This window comes from Ambystoma mexicanum, chromosome 9 (assembly GCF_040938575.1).
Source record: "Ambystoma mexicanum isolate Mex_15411 chromosome 9, UKY_AmexF1_1, whole genome shotgun sequence".
Classification (NCBI taxonomy): Eukaryota; Metazoa; Chordata; class Amphibia; order Caudata; family Ambystomatidae; genus Ambystoma; species Ambystoma mexicanum.
In genome coordinates, this window is record NC_090931.1 from 145213280 (window position 1) to 145231636 (window position 18357).

An 18357-nucleotide genomic window follows, 5' to 3' on the forward strand; every position below is an offset into this window, starting at 1 on the left:
CTCGCTTCTAGAGTTAATGGTTCATATGAGTTAATGTCATCCGGGTCAATTGGAAGGTAACAAAAGCTTCTCAGCTTGTTACGGGTAATTGCTTTAACCCTTCTTTAGGGGAATACTTCCCTAGGTTCCTACAAACAAATGTTCAATTACAATAAATACAATTAGCAATCCCCTTGAGAACATCAAAAATCCCATGTTTTTCATGAAGTTAGAACAGACTTGAAATGCCTAACCTTCTCAATTAACATTCTGAGTTGTTATTAATCATAAAGCAATAAATTGCCTTAGATGTAAATTAATGGTCGTTGTCGCCACCAGATTCATCCTATGAAAAAATCACTCAAGAAGTTAGCAACAATTGTATAACTAGTTGCAATATCTCTCCCAATTATTTATCCAATTTTGACACAAATAAGCGGTACCTGCCAGAGCAGTGTCGTCACTCAACAGGAATAAAGTTCTCATAACCTTGAACTGATTAAATGTTTTAAGGTTCTAATGTTCCATCATCAAAGAAAATTCTAGTGGTACAAAAAACATAAAACAATCTATTTGAACTTTCTCCCTACCAGTGTGTTAGACAAAACCTTGAAAAAAAGTGGTTTCACAGGGCTATTGTCTCCCATGCCTGCATAAGTCACACGACTCAACTACTCCTTGCTGCTCTGACTCCTGAGCCCTTGCTATTGCATGACATCACTTCTATGTTACAAATAAATGGCCCTCGAAAGTGTTCAAAGCATGGCGTGGTGTTCCCATTACCTTGTGGTTCTGAGAAAGGATGGAGGCCTAGCACCTATCCTAGATCTCTAGCTGCTGAACAAAATAGCAAGGACTGGTTCAGCGCGGTCACCTTAGCTCAGATCATTTAGACCCTAATGATCCCATGACTTGCTACTGTCCTTGGACCACCATTGCATTTAATTAAATGTTCCTATTCACCCTTGTCACAGGAGAGATAACGGAGGTTCATTGTAATGAACTCAAACTACCAGATCAAAGTCCTTCTGTTTGGTCTGACTTCGACACCAAGGGTCTTCAACCTGTTGACTATGGTAGTGGCCCATCTCTGGAAGGTGAGGATTAACCTATCTGCACAACAAACTCATTACAGCCAGATCTTCAGTGCTTTTATAAAAGCATATATTGCCATAGCTGCATCCTTCTGCACACCCAGGACTTCACCCTTCATTTAAAGAAATACAAAACAGTGCCTGCACAGTACTTTTAGTTCATTGGTTCGGTACTTGACACTCGCTAAGGCTTAGCCTTTCACTGGGGGACAGTGTGTCAAACATTCAGCAAATGTTCAACATTTTCCAAAACCAATCTCTTGTTCTGGCTTAAGCCTCCCTTCTCCTTGGCCTCCTGGCATTCTGTATTTTCCTAGTTCCAGATGCACAACCACAAATGAGCAAATGAGGTTTCTCCAGAGTTGTCTTTTTGTGCGTTGTCCCAGTTCTTTGGCAACATGACCAACCTCCTTCAGGTCTCCAACAGGGTATGGTACTTCCTGTAATTGGTCCAAAGAGTCCTCTTCAAAGGGAAGCCGTTTTGCAACCATGACCACTGGTGGTAACGGTCATGGATGCCCCTCTCCGAAGAGCTGATTGGCTCACATGGTTATTTAATGGAGAGTGGGCTTTGGTTTCTGGCAGAGGTGAGAATCCCCTGAAATCTGCTTAGCTCAGCAATCTGAATATCCCTGGTCAGCTTCCTCCCTTCCATCAGTGGGAATACGATCCTGATCCTAATGAGCAACGTGGTGGCCATGCACTGCCATAGTGGTGTAGGGTGACCCCCCACTTCCCTCGTACAGGCATTGCACTTGTATTTCTTGGTCCTGAATAACATCCTCTCTGTCAGCAGCTCATTTTCCTGGGCCAGAGTATGTGGCCGTTGAAGCCCTGAGCAGGCAAGGGTCAGTCTCCAATGCTTGGGTGCTATGCCAGGATGTATTGGACAAGATCCTGGACCTTGGGGAACCCCTCAGCTGGACCTCTCTGCTTTGAGTGCCATTTTATGTTTGAGAGGTTTGGCTCAATGGAATTTCCCCCAAGACGGTCATTAGAGGATGCATTAGTGCTGGACTGTAAGTTCGACCTGCTATGAGTGCTGCGAGTTTCCACTGATCCCGATCAACTCTACACTATTCAGGTGGTTGAAAAAAAGGTTCGGGTTCATCATTTTAGTTGCCTAAAACTGGGTCCAGTGGTGCCCAGCCCTTCTTGACTTAGTCTTTCGTCCTCAGCAGCTGCCAACAAAGAAGGAAATGCTTTTCAGGTCAAAGGGGAGAGTGTTCCAATGGAGCCTCAAGACTCGATCTACCTCCATTCCTGGTTACTGAGAGGATGAGGTACAGGGAGTGGGATCAGTCTGATGACATCCTTGATGTGCTCCTATCTGCCAGGAGGTGTGCCGCCAAATCCATCTACACCTGTATTTGGTGTATGTTTTCAGAAAGTTGCTAAGACAAAGAAGTGGACCCTTTGGCTTGTCCCATATTCTCAGTGCTGGAGTTCCTCCTTTGACAGACCAGAAAGGGACTACAAGGTAACAGTGAAACCTTACTTCGCTGTAGTATCTCCAGACTTAAACACTTGATCAGGATTCCTATTTATCTATTCCAACAACTTTGCAGTTTGTGAGAGGACTTGCGGACATGTTTCCTCCATGCCAGTTTGTAGTTACTGCATGGGATTAAATATTGTTTTTCACTTTTCTAATGGCTGCTCAGTTTGGGTTTTTACATATGTATTGCTCCCAGTGTAGGTAGTCTTCTTGGCAGCCATCACTAATGCCTGGAAGGTGAGTGGGTGTACAAGCGTTATAATGCAAACCACCCTGTCTACTGTTTTGCAAAGAAAGTGATCCTTGGAGTTAGATCACATTTTCTTCCTAAAGTGGTTTTGGGTTTCCATTTAGCTCAAAAGATCAGTTTGCTGGTTTACTAACCTCTGCCACAAACTTCCAAATCTGAGATGTTTCACTGTCTTGACCCCAGAAGGGCCTTCCATTTTTATATGTTCATAATAAGGAAAGATAACTAGTTTGTTTTTCCTTTGGAGGAGCTAGAATGGGATCAGAAGTTTTGAAACACTTTCTAGGGGGATCATTCTATGCTTCTCTCAATGTTACCTGTTGACAAGCAAACTGGTCCTGGAGGTTCTAGTGCACACTTAACTAGAGGGCTTGCAGCCTCTTTGTCACTGCCGATTGGATTGGCGGCTTTAGACATCTGCTAGGTGGCAGCTTTGTTTGTCTTACATACTTTTGTCCAGCACTATTGCTTGCATTCTTCAACTGGTCTGAATGTGTGCTTTGGCCAAGCGGTCTTGCAAGGTTTAAGGTTTCCTGGGGTAGGAAAAGTTATTTCATGTTCACTGTCTTCTCACCACCTATGAATTGGCATTGCTTTAATCTAAGAGGAGTCATTTTGAGGAGATGCAATCCATTGGAAGAAAATTGTACTTAACTTCTTTATTTTGTCTGATTGAAGAATACATGGAAGGAGAATCGGTCAACTCCTCCCCCCCTCCCCCACCCACCCGCAACACGCACCAGAGTATTACAACCAAGAATAGCTCACTACTTTCCACTCGTGATCCATGTTCCCTCAGCTACTGAGCACAGAGGTGAAAAGGGTGAAATTGATTTAAGTTGGTGTGTCATCCCATATATGCCGGGAGGGCGGGATCACTTCCTGGGCCAAGGATTCCAAAAACAAATGGCATGGAGCCGTGACACACCCTCTGCTGGTTGGAAATGCGCCAGAGGTGCAGCAGGCTCTGGATGAACTATCTAAGATGAGGTGCAAAATACATTTGCAAGTGAAGTTTTACTTTTGTGAATCGCACCACATGCAGGCAGAGGTGCCCTGCCTTGGGGTCTGCCAATGAAAAGCACATGCAAATTCACAGAAAAAGTGCTGTCTACGGTGCCTAGTCTGACCTATCGCAAGCCAGGCACGAGTGAAGGTTCAGTGCTTTCGGGGGACTACTATTGATTTGCCCAATAAAAAAGCATATTGGTTAGGTGATTGCTTTTTTTCTTTTCCGTTCCTTTTTTGCCCTTGTAGCTCCTGGATCAAGGAGGTAATGTAAAATAAATGCATGTGCAAGGACTTGCCTTTGGAGGCCAGTCTCTGCAAACATCTTCATTTGCCCTACCTTGGCACAGACCCAGATGGATCAGGGAGCCATTTTATGCTAAAGTGTTAAGGACATGTCTGACAATTAAATAAGGCGTGGAGAGACTGGATTGGGGCGCTATGCCCCCTTAGCCATCTCTTACTACAAGTTGCAACTTCCCTTAGGCGCCAGGAACTTGCACAATGCCATCTAGATGCAAAGCATCTCTGTAGCCCTGGATATGTGTGACTCCTCCAAAGAGACAAATTTCAAGTAATAAGGAAGCACAGACTTTAAAAGAAATTAGATATTCAAAATACTGTGAATTAAAAAGAAAATGGATAAGAACTGAAACTTTGTCCAGTTTTTAAATATCTATATTTGAGAAATAAATATTTTGACATAGACTGCTAAATGCCAGTATTCTTTGCCCAGAGGTTTAGTCCCTCATTCCTTATGGCCGTCCTCTATGCATGCTTCAGCCCGTATATAAATGCCACCACAGATGTGAAGATTAGCAGCAAGGTTATACCTGCTGCTTGTTTAATGTCAAAATCCCTTTTTTGCTGAATGTACACAACATTTTAATTCATCAAGTGCTGGGAGGGGATTATAAATACACATAAGTGCAGGATGGTGTGTGTGTTTGTATAGAAATATTAATTGTCAAATTATCTATGATAAAATCTCACAGCAGATGTTTTTTCGCCCCTTTTAGTTCCATTAGCTGCACCTGATGCTTTAAAAGTCATAAGTGAAAATAATCACATCCTCCTTTTCTGGAAGAGTTTAGCTTTGAAGGAAAAGAGTTTCAATGAAAGTCGGGTAGGTAACTTCTGATCTTTTGTGCTTTACATAATATTTCTGTTTTTTAATGCTAATTAATGAAGTATAGCCACTGATTTTTAACAAAGGGATGAGTGTATGCCTTATGTTAGTAATAATTCTATCACCTGTGTGTGTAGGTGGGCAGTCATAATGTCGACAGTAAAAATGTCGACAGTCAAAATTTCGAAAAATAAATGTCGAAAAAAATGTCGACAAACAACGTCGACATTTTTTCGAAATTTTCTATTGTATAAATAGATAAATAAATATATAACTAAAATGTGTTGAGTATGAGGGGTGAGAGGGTGGTGGGGGGTTTGGGGGGTGGCAAGGGGGTGTTGGGTGAGGGGGGTTGGGGGGGACACCCCCATAGTAAATGATACTCTTTTTATTTATTTAATTATTGAATAAATAAATAAATATATAATTACTATGTGTTGAGTATGAGGGGTGAGAGTGTGGTGGGGGGTTGCAGGGGGGTGTTGGGTGAGGGGGGTTGGGGGGGACCCCCCCCATAGTAAATGATACTCTTTTTGTTTATTTATTGAATATATACATAAATAAATATATAATTAGAATGTGTTGAGTATGGGGGGTGAGAGGGTGGTGTGGGGGGGTGGTAGGGGGGTGGCAGGGGGTGTTGGGTGAGGTGTTGATAGTTCTAATTGACATTTTTTTGTCGACATTTTTTTTTTCTAAAAAATGACTACATTATATGTATAGGATGTCGACATTATTGTTGTCGACATTTTTTTTCGACATTATGACTATAAACCATGTGTGTATATAGCAATAGTGATATGGCGGTAATTAGTTGGAATAAGTGGATCTAGAGTTTGTTTTAAGTTGGCAGGGATGTTGCCAGAGGCGAAGGAGGCATTGATCAATTTGGAAATAAATGGTGACAAATCTCTAGCAGCGTCTTTTATGATCTGAGCTGGGCAGATGTCGCCTTTGCAGTTGGATAATAGTTTTCTTTACCTCTAGGGTGGTGGTTTTGGTAAAGCGGAATCTGGTGGTCTGGGCAATACGTATATCACTGGGCGGATGGATGTTCAAGGGATGCTGCAAGTTTAGCGTATCTTTTTTTAAAATTTTGTTTTGGAGTGTGTTTATTTTGTTGGCTAGTGCATATTGAATATCTGAGCACCAAGTCTTGTTTTTGTTACATATATCGGGCATAGGAATTGGTGATTCTAGTTCTTTCAGTATAGTGAACAGTTCTTTCATACTTGAGTTGGAGTTAGCAATACGTTTGTTATATGAATTTCGTTTTGCCAGGCAAATTTCATTTTTGTAGTGCATAGAGATAGTGGTTAGTTTGCCTTTGTTCTCAGTGGAGGGGCAAAGTCTCCAGGCGGTTTCACACTTCCTTTTCAAGATACGTAGGTCTTTTAATTGTGGAGTGAACCATTTGTTTAAATGGGATTTTGGTTTACTTGCTCTCAATTTAAGTGGGGCAATATTATCCAGTGTAGTAAGCATGATTTTATTGTATTCATGGACCAGAGTACTGGGGTCTAGGTTGTCAGATAAAGAGTTTAAGGTTGGGAGAATAGCCGGGATCACTTTGTCCACTGTGATATTCTTTTTGTTTCTAGTTAAGCAGGGTGGTGCTGTTTGTGGGACCGTGGAAGGAGGTCTAGTGCTGGATAGTGTAAAGAACACGAGTGAATGGTCTGTCCATAGTTGTGGCATGATGGCGGTAATGGTAGCCATACAATTATGATCAGCTACCCAGTCTAGAGTTCTTCCTTTGATGTGGGTAGATTTGTTAACTTTTTGTGATACTCCTAATGCAGTCAGAATATTTGCTATTTCAGAGGCATGCTTGTCAGCTGGATCATTAAAGCCTAGATTAAAGTCGCCTAGTAGTACTAGTTGGGTGGTCGTTTTGAGGTTGTTGCCTAGTATGGTGTGCATATCCTCCTCAAATGTCCCAACGGGGCCAGGGGGTCTGTAAAGTAGATGGATGGTGAGTGACTGGGAGTTATTTAGGGGAATTTTGGCAGTGAGGATTTCACATGATTGCAAGGTTTGTGGGGGGGCTAGTCTCAGTGATAGGCTTGCTCTGGAAATAATGGCGATTCCTCTGCCTCGTATTCCATCTCTATTTTGCCTAGATATTGTGTAGCCGTCAGGGATGGCTAACATGAGTGAGGGTCCTGCGGTGTTATATATCCAGGACTCCGTTATGTCAGGGAAGTCCAGGTTTCCTTCTGTTATTAGGTCAGCGATATCCCTCGCGTGGGCAACGAGAGCTCTTGCATTTAGGAGTGCTCCTTTAAGGGAATGTGCTTGCGTTTTGGCTATATCCCTGCAAGGCGTAGGTAGGTTACAGTCAGTTAGCTTGGTAATGTGGGTCGTAATCTGACTAGCATTGGCACAGGCGCGGAGAAAGACATATGTTGGTTAGTATAATTAAACTTCATGCTGGCGTGGTAATTCGTTTTTTTGTTTATCGGAGGTAGGAGTCTAGTGAGTGGTTCATTCAGTTTGGAGAGTCTTGCACAGAGTTTAGAGTTTCTGGCGTTGATCGTGCATGGGCGGTAGCATAGGCTCCTGGAACTGTAGCATGGATAGATTTAGGTTGTGTATTACTAGGGTTATTTGCTGCCATATTTGGCAGGCTGGGTGTGAATGGTTCAGACTCAGGAGGAGGGATCCTGTTGCAGTATTCTACAGCGCTAGTAGAAAGGAGTGTAGTGGCCATCATTATGCAGTGGGTCAGTCTTTGGAATAACATATTTAGCCAGAAGTATAATATGTGCACTGTAAGTGCTAAAGTGGTCAAGCGCGCACCTCAATCTAAGTTATATGTCCAGGACAAGTTGGGGGAGGAAGTTGTTGTGTTTCTGTTCACTCCTCCTGAGCTTGTAGAGTCATGTTGGGGTGGAAGACCCAACCGTGTTCTACGAGGCCTTAGCACATCTGTCTTTTAGGCTGAAATCCTTCAAGTGGCTACCCAGTCCCCCTGAACCCTTTGAATCCAATCTCGTTACTTATTTGTTATGAAAAGCATCATCTGTGAATTTGACAACTTTGACAGTGTCTGCCTTACTTTGTTCTGCCACGCACGGGCCACTGGTTCCCCAGTGTCCCCATCTGACATTTGACACACTCATTCCACAGATACGGCTGCACTTCTAAGATTTAGGCCTACACAAAGTTATCTAACTTACCAGTATTGCTATTTAGTAAATGTTGGTTGATGAATGATTTGCTAACCTAAAAGTTACTCTTGCTACTTACCTGTTTCTCATCTGAAGTTTCACTATTGAACAGAGTATTGCTACAGTAAATGTCCTACTGAATATTGTTAGGGAGGAATCTCATAAATGGCTGATTTCCCTTACCTAAAGAGTCCCCCAGCAGCTTTGCTGGATTTCCAGGATTTATTTTTTTTCACCTGGTAAGAGTATGAGCCTTTTTCCCCACTCTTAGATGTGTTTTGCTGTGTGTCCTTCTCTTCTCTTTGAACTAACTTTTCTACCAACCAACCTCGCCCGAAATCTGTGCCACGAACTATACCGTAAACTACACTGAACCCTATTATTTTGAGCAAAAGACTTTTGAACCATTGACTTTGGCCCTAAGATTTTTCTATCTGTTTTTAACCTTGTAGTCCATCTTGTTCTACTGCCCTGATTACTTATCTGTTGGATCTGCCTAATTCATAATGACTGTCTTTCCCGCACTTTTAAATTGCTGGAGTGCCATTTTGCTCCCACTTCATTTGTGAGCTTAACTTGTCTGGAATTTAAGGGAAGGGAAGTGGTGTGGTGTATTTGATTGATTGATTTTTGACTTGCTTAGAAAAGTGAAATGTTATACAACAGTTGAGTAAATAAATATATATTCTTTTACTTAGAAACTTTGAATGTGTTTGCCTGAACCATAGTAATTGCTGTCCCTTTGTGTAACTCCTTGTACTGCTCACTTACTCTTGAGATAAGTCTGGCTGCTCTGTTACTGCTACTACTATAACTGTGTAGTACAGGCGTGTACCAAAGGTGAAATTGTACTGTCACTTGTAGTCTTAATTGTGTGTAGTGTTCCCAAAGTATATATGTACTCAGGGGCGTTGCTAGGGGGGGGTAAGGGGGCTGTAGCCCCTGATCTTTTGGTTGTAGCCCTGGATAGAATCACAGGAGCTACAGCCAAAAGACTAGCTAGCCCCCAGTCCCAACAGTTCCGACACCAGCGTAGCCCCAGGCCTTTTCCAGACCTAGCAACTCCCTATATGTACTGCATATAATTCTGCCTAACAGATATATGTGTGAAACTTTCCATAATTAGCTGAATTGCATTTTGAGTTTAACATTGCCCTAGTGTATATAATAACCTTATTTTGTATAACTACAGTCTGTGTTTTCTTGACTATAAGTGTGCTCAATGGTCATTGTACTCCACTACAGCCCTCCTACACTAAGCCTGGTTGCTCGACCATATCTACCAAACCTATTGGGTAGTTTAGGCCAAACCTAAGAATCGGAGCCCGGTATATCAAAGAGTGAGTCTTCTACAGACCTTACACAGGTGGACTTTAGTAAAACTCCCTAACACAAACCATGACGGCTGATTTCTGGGCATTAGCCGGAGATCCAAGTCATCCAAGAAGACAGTATAGTCATGAGTGAATTTCTTCAACGCACATGGCGTATGCGCGTTCAAGACTGTCATCCGTGTACGCCAGTAGAGGCAGTACTCTATTACCCATCCTCGGAACATCAGGGTTGGAAGTAGCAGGCACTCATAGAAACCATTTATATGCAAGCAGAAGAGTAGGGGCGCCAAGACACGGCCCTGGCGCACACCAACCTTCTCTCAAAACTAAAATCTGTGCAAAGCCTGTTCAATCCAGTACACACACAAACTTGGGTTGATTGGTGGAGCCTAATTAGCTGGTTAATTATTCCTGATGGGCAGTTCATGGACCTAAGCACCCGCCACAACTTTGCCTGATTAACTTTATCGAAGGCCGTACTCTGGTCCATGAAAGCCAGAAAAATTGGCTTCTCATTAATACACAAAGAATGGGCCACTATAAGAACTAAGTTTAGAGATTGATCTGATGTGCCCAAATCGGATCTGAACCTCAGCTGAATTGGGGACAGGGTGTTATTTTGGAATGCCCAGTCTTCCAGCCTTGCTAATGCAGCTTTCCCAAAGATTTTAAAAGTAGAATCTAGAAGGGAGATTGGTCTATACGAGCCAGGCATAGCACTCTGACCCTTCTTAAAGATTGGTTGGATAATGGCACTGCATAACTATGTGCAGTGTCCTAAAGGCACACCTCAACCACAGTACATGTGTAAGGCCTAGATCTGCTAGTCGGCACTGAGCACACATTGCAGAGTTTGAGTAATAAACATAAACACAATGTTACCCAGAGAAAAAATAGAATTACTTTTTCAAATGCCTAAAACACAATTCCCCATACAGTTAGAACGCCTAGGTCCTTATTACATAATAATGCCCAGTTGGCCAGAAAAATAATTACAGCCACAAAAAAGGTAGAATCCTAGTGCACATTAGCAAAAGCTTCCAAGACTCATTAAACATTTCAATAAGGCACTGTCCTGATGCAATACACACATTGTTACAAGTTGCAGTTCGTGTTGCTAGTACATTTACCATTGCAGAAATTAATGGGATAACTTCTTTAAAAATGGATAGAAAATCTCAGCTAAGCACTGAAATGGTGGATCTTAGTCTAGAGCTCACTTAACTACTAGGAAATCCATTAGAAATGTCCAATGGCAGGCAAGTACCCCAGTGTCTGTTCAATGTTCCATAGGATAAGGATATAATGGGAAAAGTTAAAGTCCCAGCCACACTGAAGGGGGAAAGTACAGATCTACCCCATATGTGTGGATGCTGCTATGAACAACCCCTGGGAAGGCCAGAGGAGACCCCAAGGAAGTTCCAAAGGTAGGATGATGGGCCCCAGAAGAAGTTGTTGCAGAACAGGATCTGCTCGCCTCCTGTTCTCCGCCACTGCCAACTGTCATGCCTCCCTCCACCTGAATGAAAGTCTATGGGGATCATGGTTAAGACTTGCTTCCCAGGAATTTCTACCACAGACCAGGGGCACAACCATGATTAAGTATCATGAATAATCATCCTTCCCGGAGACAAAAGTAGATACTTATGTAAGTTGTTTCTGTGGAAACTGCTCCATTTGAACCCAAAACTACCTGCTAAGTGAACATCGCTTTTCCCCTGGTTCGGTATTCAGGATCCAGTTCCCAGGGCGTTGTTCGCAGAAGCAGAGCGGATGAACAAAAGGCTCTTATTTGGACATCTACCTTCAAGCCATGAGTGAAAATTCTGGCAGAGGATACTCAAGGAAGACTTGGGAACCTGTATAAACGGCTTGCTGCAGCAGGGTGAACAAAAGAAGGTAGCGGCATGGAATCAAACAGTCCCAGGGCAGAGACCAAGGCTGTTGGCCCCGTTAGACATCCTAAACTGAAGGTCTAACAAAGTGATAAACTCTCAGCACTCTGAACTCCTGCCGCAGCCAAGCTGAAAACCTTAGCAATAAACTACGGGATGCAGCGTTAAAACAGCTCAGGATTTGTCCCAAACAAGAGAGATCAGCCTAGCTGATGTGGGGAGGAGTTTATTTGAATTTTCAAAATCGACCCTTGAGTGGATTTGGGGAGGCCAACCTATTATGGTGAACAGGAAAACATTGCAGAGTGGCAGGCTCTAGTCTCTGGAGGTCTGTGAGGAGACTGGTCTAGGGCTAAAATGAGTCCACACAGAACACCAGTAATTCAAGTTAGATAAGCAAGTACAAAACTATCCAATGATTTATTAGGCCTTAATAATACACACTAAGCAAGTAAAACCTATTGGCAAATATTGTCACACAGTTACCATAAGACGGATATACAGATTCACCCTTAGGAGAAGAAAGAAATCCTATGATTTAACAAACGGTAAAACAGAGTAACATAGTCAGATGAAGAAAATTCAGTAAAGACAGTTTAGAATAACCACAGAACACATTCCCTAACACTTAATGAGCCCAAACTTAAGATGGTTTGCGGCCTTTTGCCATAAAGTCATCCTTTCCAAAGATATACTTATCATGTTTGCATACTTTTTCTCTTTCCGGGGGAAGCAGACAGAAGCAACAGCCATGTAATTCCCAAGACGTTCCAGCACATTCTGCGTGTCCTCAACACCAACATTGATGGGCGCAGGAAGATTGCGTTTGCTATCACAGCGGGTGTTGTTCGGCGTTACGCCCATGTCGTGCTGAAGAAGGCTGACATCGACTTGAGCAAGAGGGCTGGAGAGCTGACCGAGGATGAGGTGGTGCGTGTAATTACTATCATGCAGAATCCTCCTCAATACAAGATCCCTGACTGGATCTTCAACAGGAATGACATAAAGGATGGCAAATACAGCCAGGCCCTGCCTAACAGGCTTGATAACAAGCTCTATGAAGATTTGGAGCGCCTGAACATGATTCTTGCTCACCGAGGGCTTTGTCACTTCTGGGGCCTGCGTGTGCAAGGCCAGCATACCAAGACCGCCGGAAGAAGGGGTTGCACTGTTGGTGTGTCGAAGAAGAAGAAATATAGTCCCTTGTTTACTTTTCAATAAAATATGGCTTCAAAAAGATCTGAGGTGTCTCATCTTTGTCTGGGGTGGTCTGTCATGAAAATCCTTTATTTTGAGGATGTAGAATCAGACACTTTCTTATAAAGGTCAGAGGCTCACTGGTGCACCTGGGTGTGTGTGCGCTTTTGTGGGATATCTTGCGCAAATACAAGATCTGCCTACTCCAACATGGTCATTGTCCCCAAAACACTGAGGTCACGCGCAGGAGGTTTGAGCTTTCCTTTTATCGGCGCTTCTCAATGGAACTCACTACCAACTCACCTAAGATGCATTGATTCTCACACAGCCTTCAGAAAAGCCATCACAACATGGTTGTTTGTATAAAATGGCCACCAGGGCGTTTGCACCCTGCTTGCTTATGTAACACATCACCCTTGTAATGTAATCTGTTGTCATTTCTCTATGTACCTTCATTCTTCTCGTTTTGCGTAGGTCATGCTCCTTGTAACCCACGAGCACACCCGCATATTCCTGTAACTAAGACATCTTCCTGCAACTGCGCCTCGATGCTTAATGGGCTGTAGTGCGCTTTACAAATCCAAATAAATAAATAAATGTAGATTTATTAATAGATTGGACGATGCAGTGATTATGATTCAAAAGTCAAAAAGGTATGTAAAGTTCAGGTATGTAAACTCACTCAATCCTAGTCACAAGGATTGGCCTAGAAAGGGATCTGTGTCTAGGCCTCCACCGACTTAAGTCCGGAAAGAGTGATTTACAGACAGGACAACGCCCATGTAACCCTATGGAGAACACAGGGGAAATGAACATGTATGTTCACTTCCCATGTAACCCTATGGAGAACACAGGGGAAATGAACATGTATGTTCACTTCTTCAGAGACCACTGCTGAGTTTCCACAATCCGTTGGAGACCGTCTCTTTGCTTGCTTCTGTCGAGAAAGGCATCTTGTGTCATGTTATGTTTGATATTTGTGTAGTGCCTACTGCCATTGTTATGGCTTTGAAGCGCTGTGAGATGAAAAGGCCGTCAGAAGACCGCAGTCTGTGCAAGCATGTAAATAATAAGAGCATTACATGGCATGTAAATGGAATTAGGTGACTGTTCAATTACTCACAGAGATGGCTAGTGTAAAACATCATAAATATCATGCAGAGCATTGCGTTCCGGTCCAGAGATGGCTGCTATGTCAATGACTGACAGCTGGACCAAATTATTTACATCGGGCCCAGTTGTAATCTATTGTTTGCAGTGCATGGGTGGGATGTGTATTATAGTCTCTCAACCCCTAGGTCAACTGTCTACAGTTAAGGGCTCTGCTATACTTTGCATACAGAAGACATACACACTGAATAACCTGCAGTCAAGGCAAAACAACTTGCCACCCTGCACTCCCACACTGGCCTATTGCATACAGATCCCATTTCACTAGCTCGTCTGTCTCTTGTATGTGTTTTACATATAAAGGTTCAGGGTTCGAAATTGAGGGGAGCTGTTTAGCACCTGCTTCTAACCTAGATGATCCTAGTTCACTTGACACCAACAGCTGCCTGGTGCTACTTTTGGCTCCCCAGGCCAAAGAATGCTAAACAAACACACCTATGTGAATTTAACTGCTTTTGGGACAATCTATAAACACATATTAGGTCACATCTATATGCCATTTAAAACATAAACGGTCATGAATTGCGTACAAAATAATATTTTTGCATCTCATGTGGAGGTTAGATTTGTGTAACCCTATGCACCAGCTCCTTGTTCCCCAGTGCCAGCATGTTGGATACACAGGAGCTACTTTTAGCTCCTGTTTATCAAATCCTAATTTCGAGCCCTGAAGGTTTAGTTAAACCAAAATATGAATAATAAATAATAAAACATAAAGATACACTGTGCTATCTATGGATGGACTTCTAACGTTATGTGTAGGGTGGTGTAGTGCCTTAAGTTTAAGGCTTGTATCAGGGGTCGCCTCATAGAACACAACAAAAATTACAAAAGTAGTCAAAAAGGAATTTACGGTGTGCAAGCAGTAACGCAGTTTTATTCAGAGCCCCAGATGCAGCTGTTATAGCAAATTTAAACAGATTGCGGAACAGAACTGCATTCAAATGCGCTGTTAAAGAAAGGCCCCTAAAGTTATAACTTTTATACAATGCAAGTAATTAGTATTTGTGATTGTGTGACATGAAAAAATCTCCCCCACACAAATCTGATTGATTGGACTATGCACTTTGAACCCCTATAGAAAAACATACATTTCAATCAATAATTGGGTACATGCACCTTACCACGCCACCCTCATGTACACTGTGACGTCACAATCCACCCCCAATTCCCACAGCACAACATTAAGTCATTAAAACATTTGAGATGACCAGCAAAACTTTATTCACTGCCTTGGTCGCCTCATCCTATAAAAGCATAATAAAGAAATAATTATGGAATCCAAGCAGACCTATTATAACAACAATATTGAATTTGCAGGAAATGACACAAAGGAACTTTTCCGTCTCTTTAGGTCATGGGAAAAACTGGAAGTCTTAAACCACACTATTACGCCCACTCAAGAGGACTGTGTTAGAACACAAAAGGCCTTTGCTAATAAATTGCTATGTGCCCAAGACAAAATTAGGAGAGAGCTACAGAACCAAACTCTAGGTATAGACCCACCTACCTCTGCAAATGTTGAATCTAGTCACACGACTGATCATACGTTATCTAAAAATGAAGAGTTGAAATCTACTCACATAGGATTCAAATTTCCAGAGATTTCGGTTACCGAGATTGAAGGTATCATGAGAGCTATAAGTCCGACCAGTTGTCCAGGGGACCTCATCCCCTCAAAGATAATCCTGGAGCACTTGGATATTTTTGCACCTTTTTTATGTAGATTCGTCAATGCCTCATTCAGATACAGAGCTGTTCCGCAGGCCATTAAAACAGTGGCTGTTACACCCCTCCTAAAAAAGGCAAGCTTATATCCCAAAGACGCTACAAATTTTCGCCCCATTACTAATACCTTGTTCTTCCTAAAATTGGTCGACAAGGTTGCTACAATCCACCTTCAACTCCACATTGAAAATACAGGTCGGCTATATGAAAGACATTCAGGCTTTCATCGCTTTCATGGCACCGAGAGTGCTTTGGTGGACTTTCAAACCCACATGCTGACTTTAGTGGCGAAAAGTAGATCTGGCTTGCTGATACTTTTAGATCTCAGCGCGGCTTTCGACCTACTAGACCACGAGATATTATTGAAGAGACTGTTAGATGCCGGCGGACTCGCTGCCAAAACGGAAAATTGGGTCAGATCCTTTATGGAGGGTAGATCCAGGGTACATTGGGGCGACGTGTCTTCCGAAGTAGAAACCATTATGTGTGGCGTCCCCCAGGGAGCATATTTGTTGCCTCTACTTTTTAACATTTATGTAGTCCCTCTTTGTAAAGAATTGGAAAGATTGGGCCTTTTCTTCACAAACTATGCCGACGACTTCCAGTTGTCATTGGAGCTATTAGGAGACCATCAGAAAGATCAATACCAATTAAATGAGGTTTATAGAGTGATAATAAATCTGGATGACTATAAATTGGTTATACCTAAACGCCGGTAAAACAGAACTTATGATTTTTATGGGTCTAAGAAGTCTAGAGAGACCGTAGCTCCTACCTTCTCCAGCTTCTTGGTTGAGGACAGCCTTATAGAAGTGGTTGATAAGGTAAAGACCCTGGGTGCATACCTGTAGGCCTCCCTGGATGCAGGGGCTCAAGTGGACACCACCAAAAAGAACACCCAACATTACCGGTGAGTATTGAGACAGGTGGCTCCACTAATCTCTAAAGATAACCGAGCCAAACTAGTAAGGGCCGTTATTCTGCCACGCTTGGATTAGTGTAACGCCCTGCTGGGGGGCGCTATCAAAGAAGATATTCTCAGACTGCAAAAAATCAAGAATGCATCCGTTCGCGTAGTTTATGGCATGAAAAGATATGAACTGACCTCTCTTGCCAGAAAGGAGCTACACTGGCTGCCTATAACAGCCAGGATTTCCTTCAAAACACTGACCTTGTGTCACAAATGTGTCTATGGGACAGCTCCCAGCTACCTAAAGGACAAGATCATTCTATATCAGCCCACCAAAAACCTTTGTTCCACCTCCGCTCAGCATGTGGCAAGGACTAAGAGCACAGGGAAATGGACGTTCCTTCCCAATGCTCGTGTCAAAGGCATGGAATAACCTACCTCTTGTGCTCAGAGAAGAGACTAATCACTTGGCTTTTAGAAAGCTCTTAAACGATACTCTTCATCTAATCTTCGGTCATCCCCACTGTCCTCTTTCTGCTTGTGAGGGAGTGCCTAGATGCCTTAGGGCTTTGGTGCTATAGAAATGTTTTAACATAACATCCTGATTCTCATGAGAATGGCCTTTCACCATGCCACCATCCGAGCCTTGAACCATGGACATACTACTGTACAAATGTTGCATATCGGGGACAACCAGTTTCCCAGGAAAAATGTCCTACGGTACCATTCGGAACTGCTCTTTTCGACTCCATTAGAAAATTATATTTAATAAATGATTTTGAATTATAAAATGATCATGTATTATTTGTTGGCGAAACCTGTGAGCACTAATCTGTGACCTCAGGGGGGGAAAAAAAACAACCACTGTGTACTTCTCTCAGCGCCCGCCTGACATTGCAGACTCTGCACTAAATAACCAGCTACTGCTGCCTTTGCCGCGCACAAAATGCTAACATGTTTAAAATAAAAGCAAGCTTTTAAGGCCTATTTACCGCGTTTCATTCTACTACTAAGTTTGATTATACTTACCTGTGCTCCTGTATTTATGGATTCATTTTATTAGGGATTTTATTTCAGATATCAGAAAGAGCGCCCTCCCCTTCTACGTGCTGCTCTCGCAGCAAAGTGTGTTCTGTTATACCGCGTTGAACTTGCATCTTTATTACAGGCTTATCGGCCTATACATATTGTTTAAATATGTGCTTGCCATACTAAAGTAGTGTGTTACACATTGTGGGTTACCAATCTGTGATATACATACATTTACCTTTGAAGTTTAGTACTGTAATAAAGTTAGTTTTGTACTCACCTGTGTGGCAATATTATTTACTATTTCTGTAAAGTTTTTGCTGTACCACACAACAGTGCCCCCTTCCTCCTTAGTTAAGCCTTTCTACTTAGCCTAATATACTTTGAGAGTGGTTGAGCTTAACTGGGGTTGTGAAATCCTTGTAAGTCCTAGGTTGACCTTTCAGAGTCCTAACATAGGTAGTGACTTTGAACACCCCCTCGCCCCCCCTCCCCAGCACCACTGTTAGGCACATTTTATGGGGTTGGTTTATCCAGTTTCCCCTCACTCCAGTTTTGTTGTTCCTGCTTGGGATTTGTCATTTATTTATGACTTTTCGAATGGGAGATCTATTAGAGCCTCTGTATTCATGTTCTTAAGACTGCTCACCTTTAAGGTGATTTTCCTGGTCCCCAGCATTTCTGCAAGTTTGAGCGGGCTCTGCTTCGTGTTTCCCAAGGAGATGGTGACTTTGAGAGTGAGGCATCCTTCCCATGGTTGTCAGTATTTTGTCTGTCTCATAAGAGCCATCTAACTGTGCTTTTCTCTCTGCCTCATCCCTCCAAGATAGAGGAGATAAGGCATTGGTTGAAATATGTGGGTGCCCTCAGCTACTACCCTCGGAAGAGGAACATCAGAAAAAGATTACCAGTTTTTTTGTTGTATACACTGGTGCCCGTGCTGGCAGGGCTGTTACTTAGAAG

General features: G+C 42.7%; 1 protein-coding gene across 2 annotated transcripts in view; it reads left to right on the top strand.

Moving 5' to 3' along the window:
* SORL1 (sortilin related receptor 1) overlaps positions 1-18357 on the top strand; it is a 1341481-nt gene that overhangs the window by 1238962 nt on the left and 84162 nt on the right. For both annotated transcript variants that reach the window (XM_069614318.1, XM_069614319.1), the window contains exon 45: positions 4849-4955. In XM_069614318.1, the coding sequence (XP_069470419.1) occupies positions 4849-4955 (107 nt within the window). The remainder of the gene's footprint in view (positions 1-4848; positions 4956-18357) is intronic.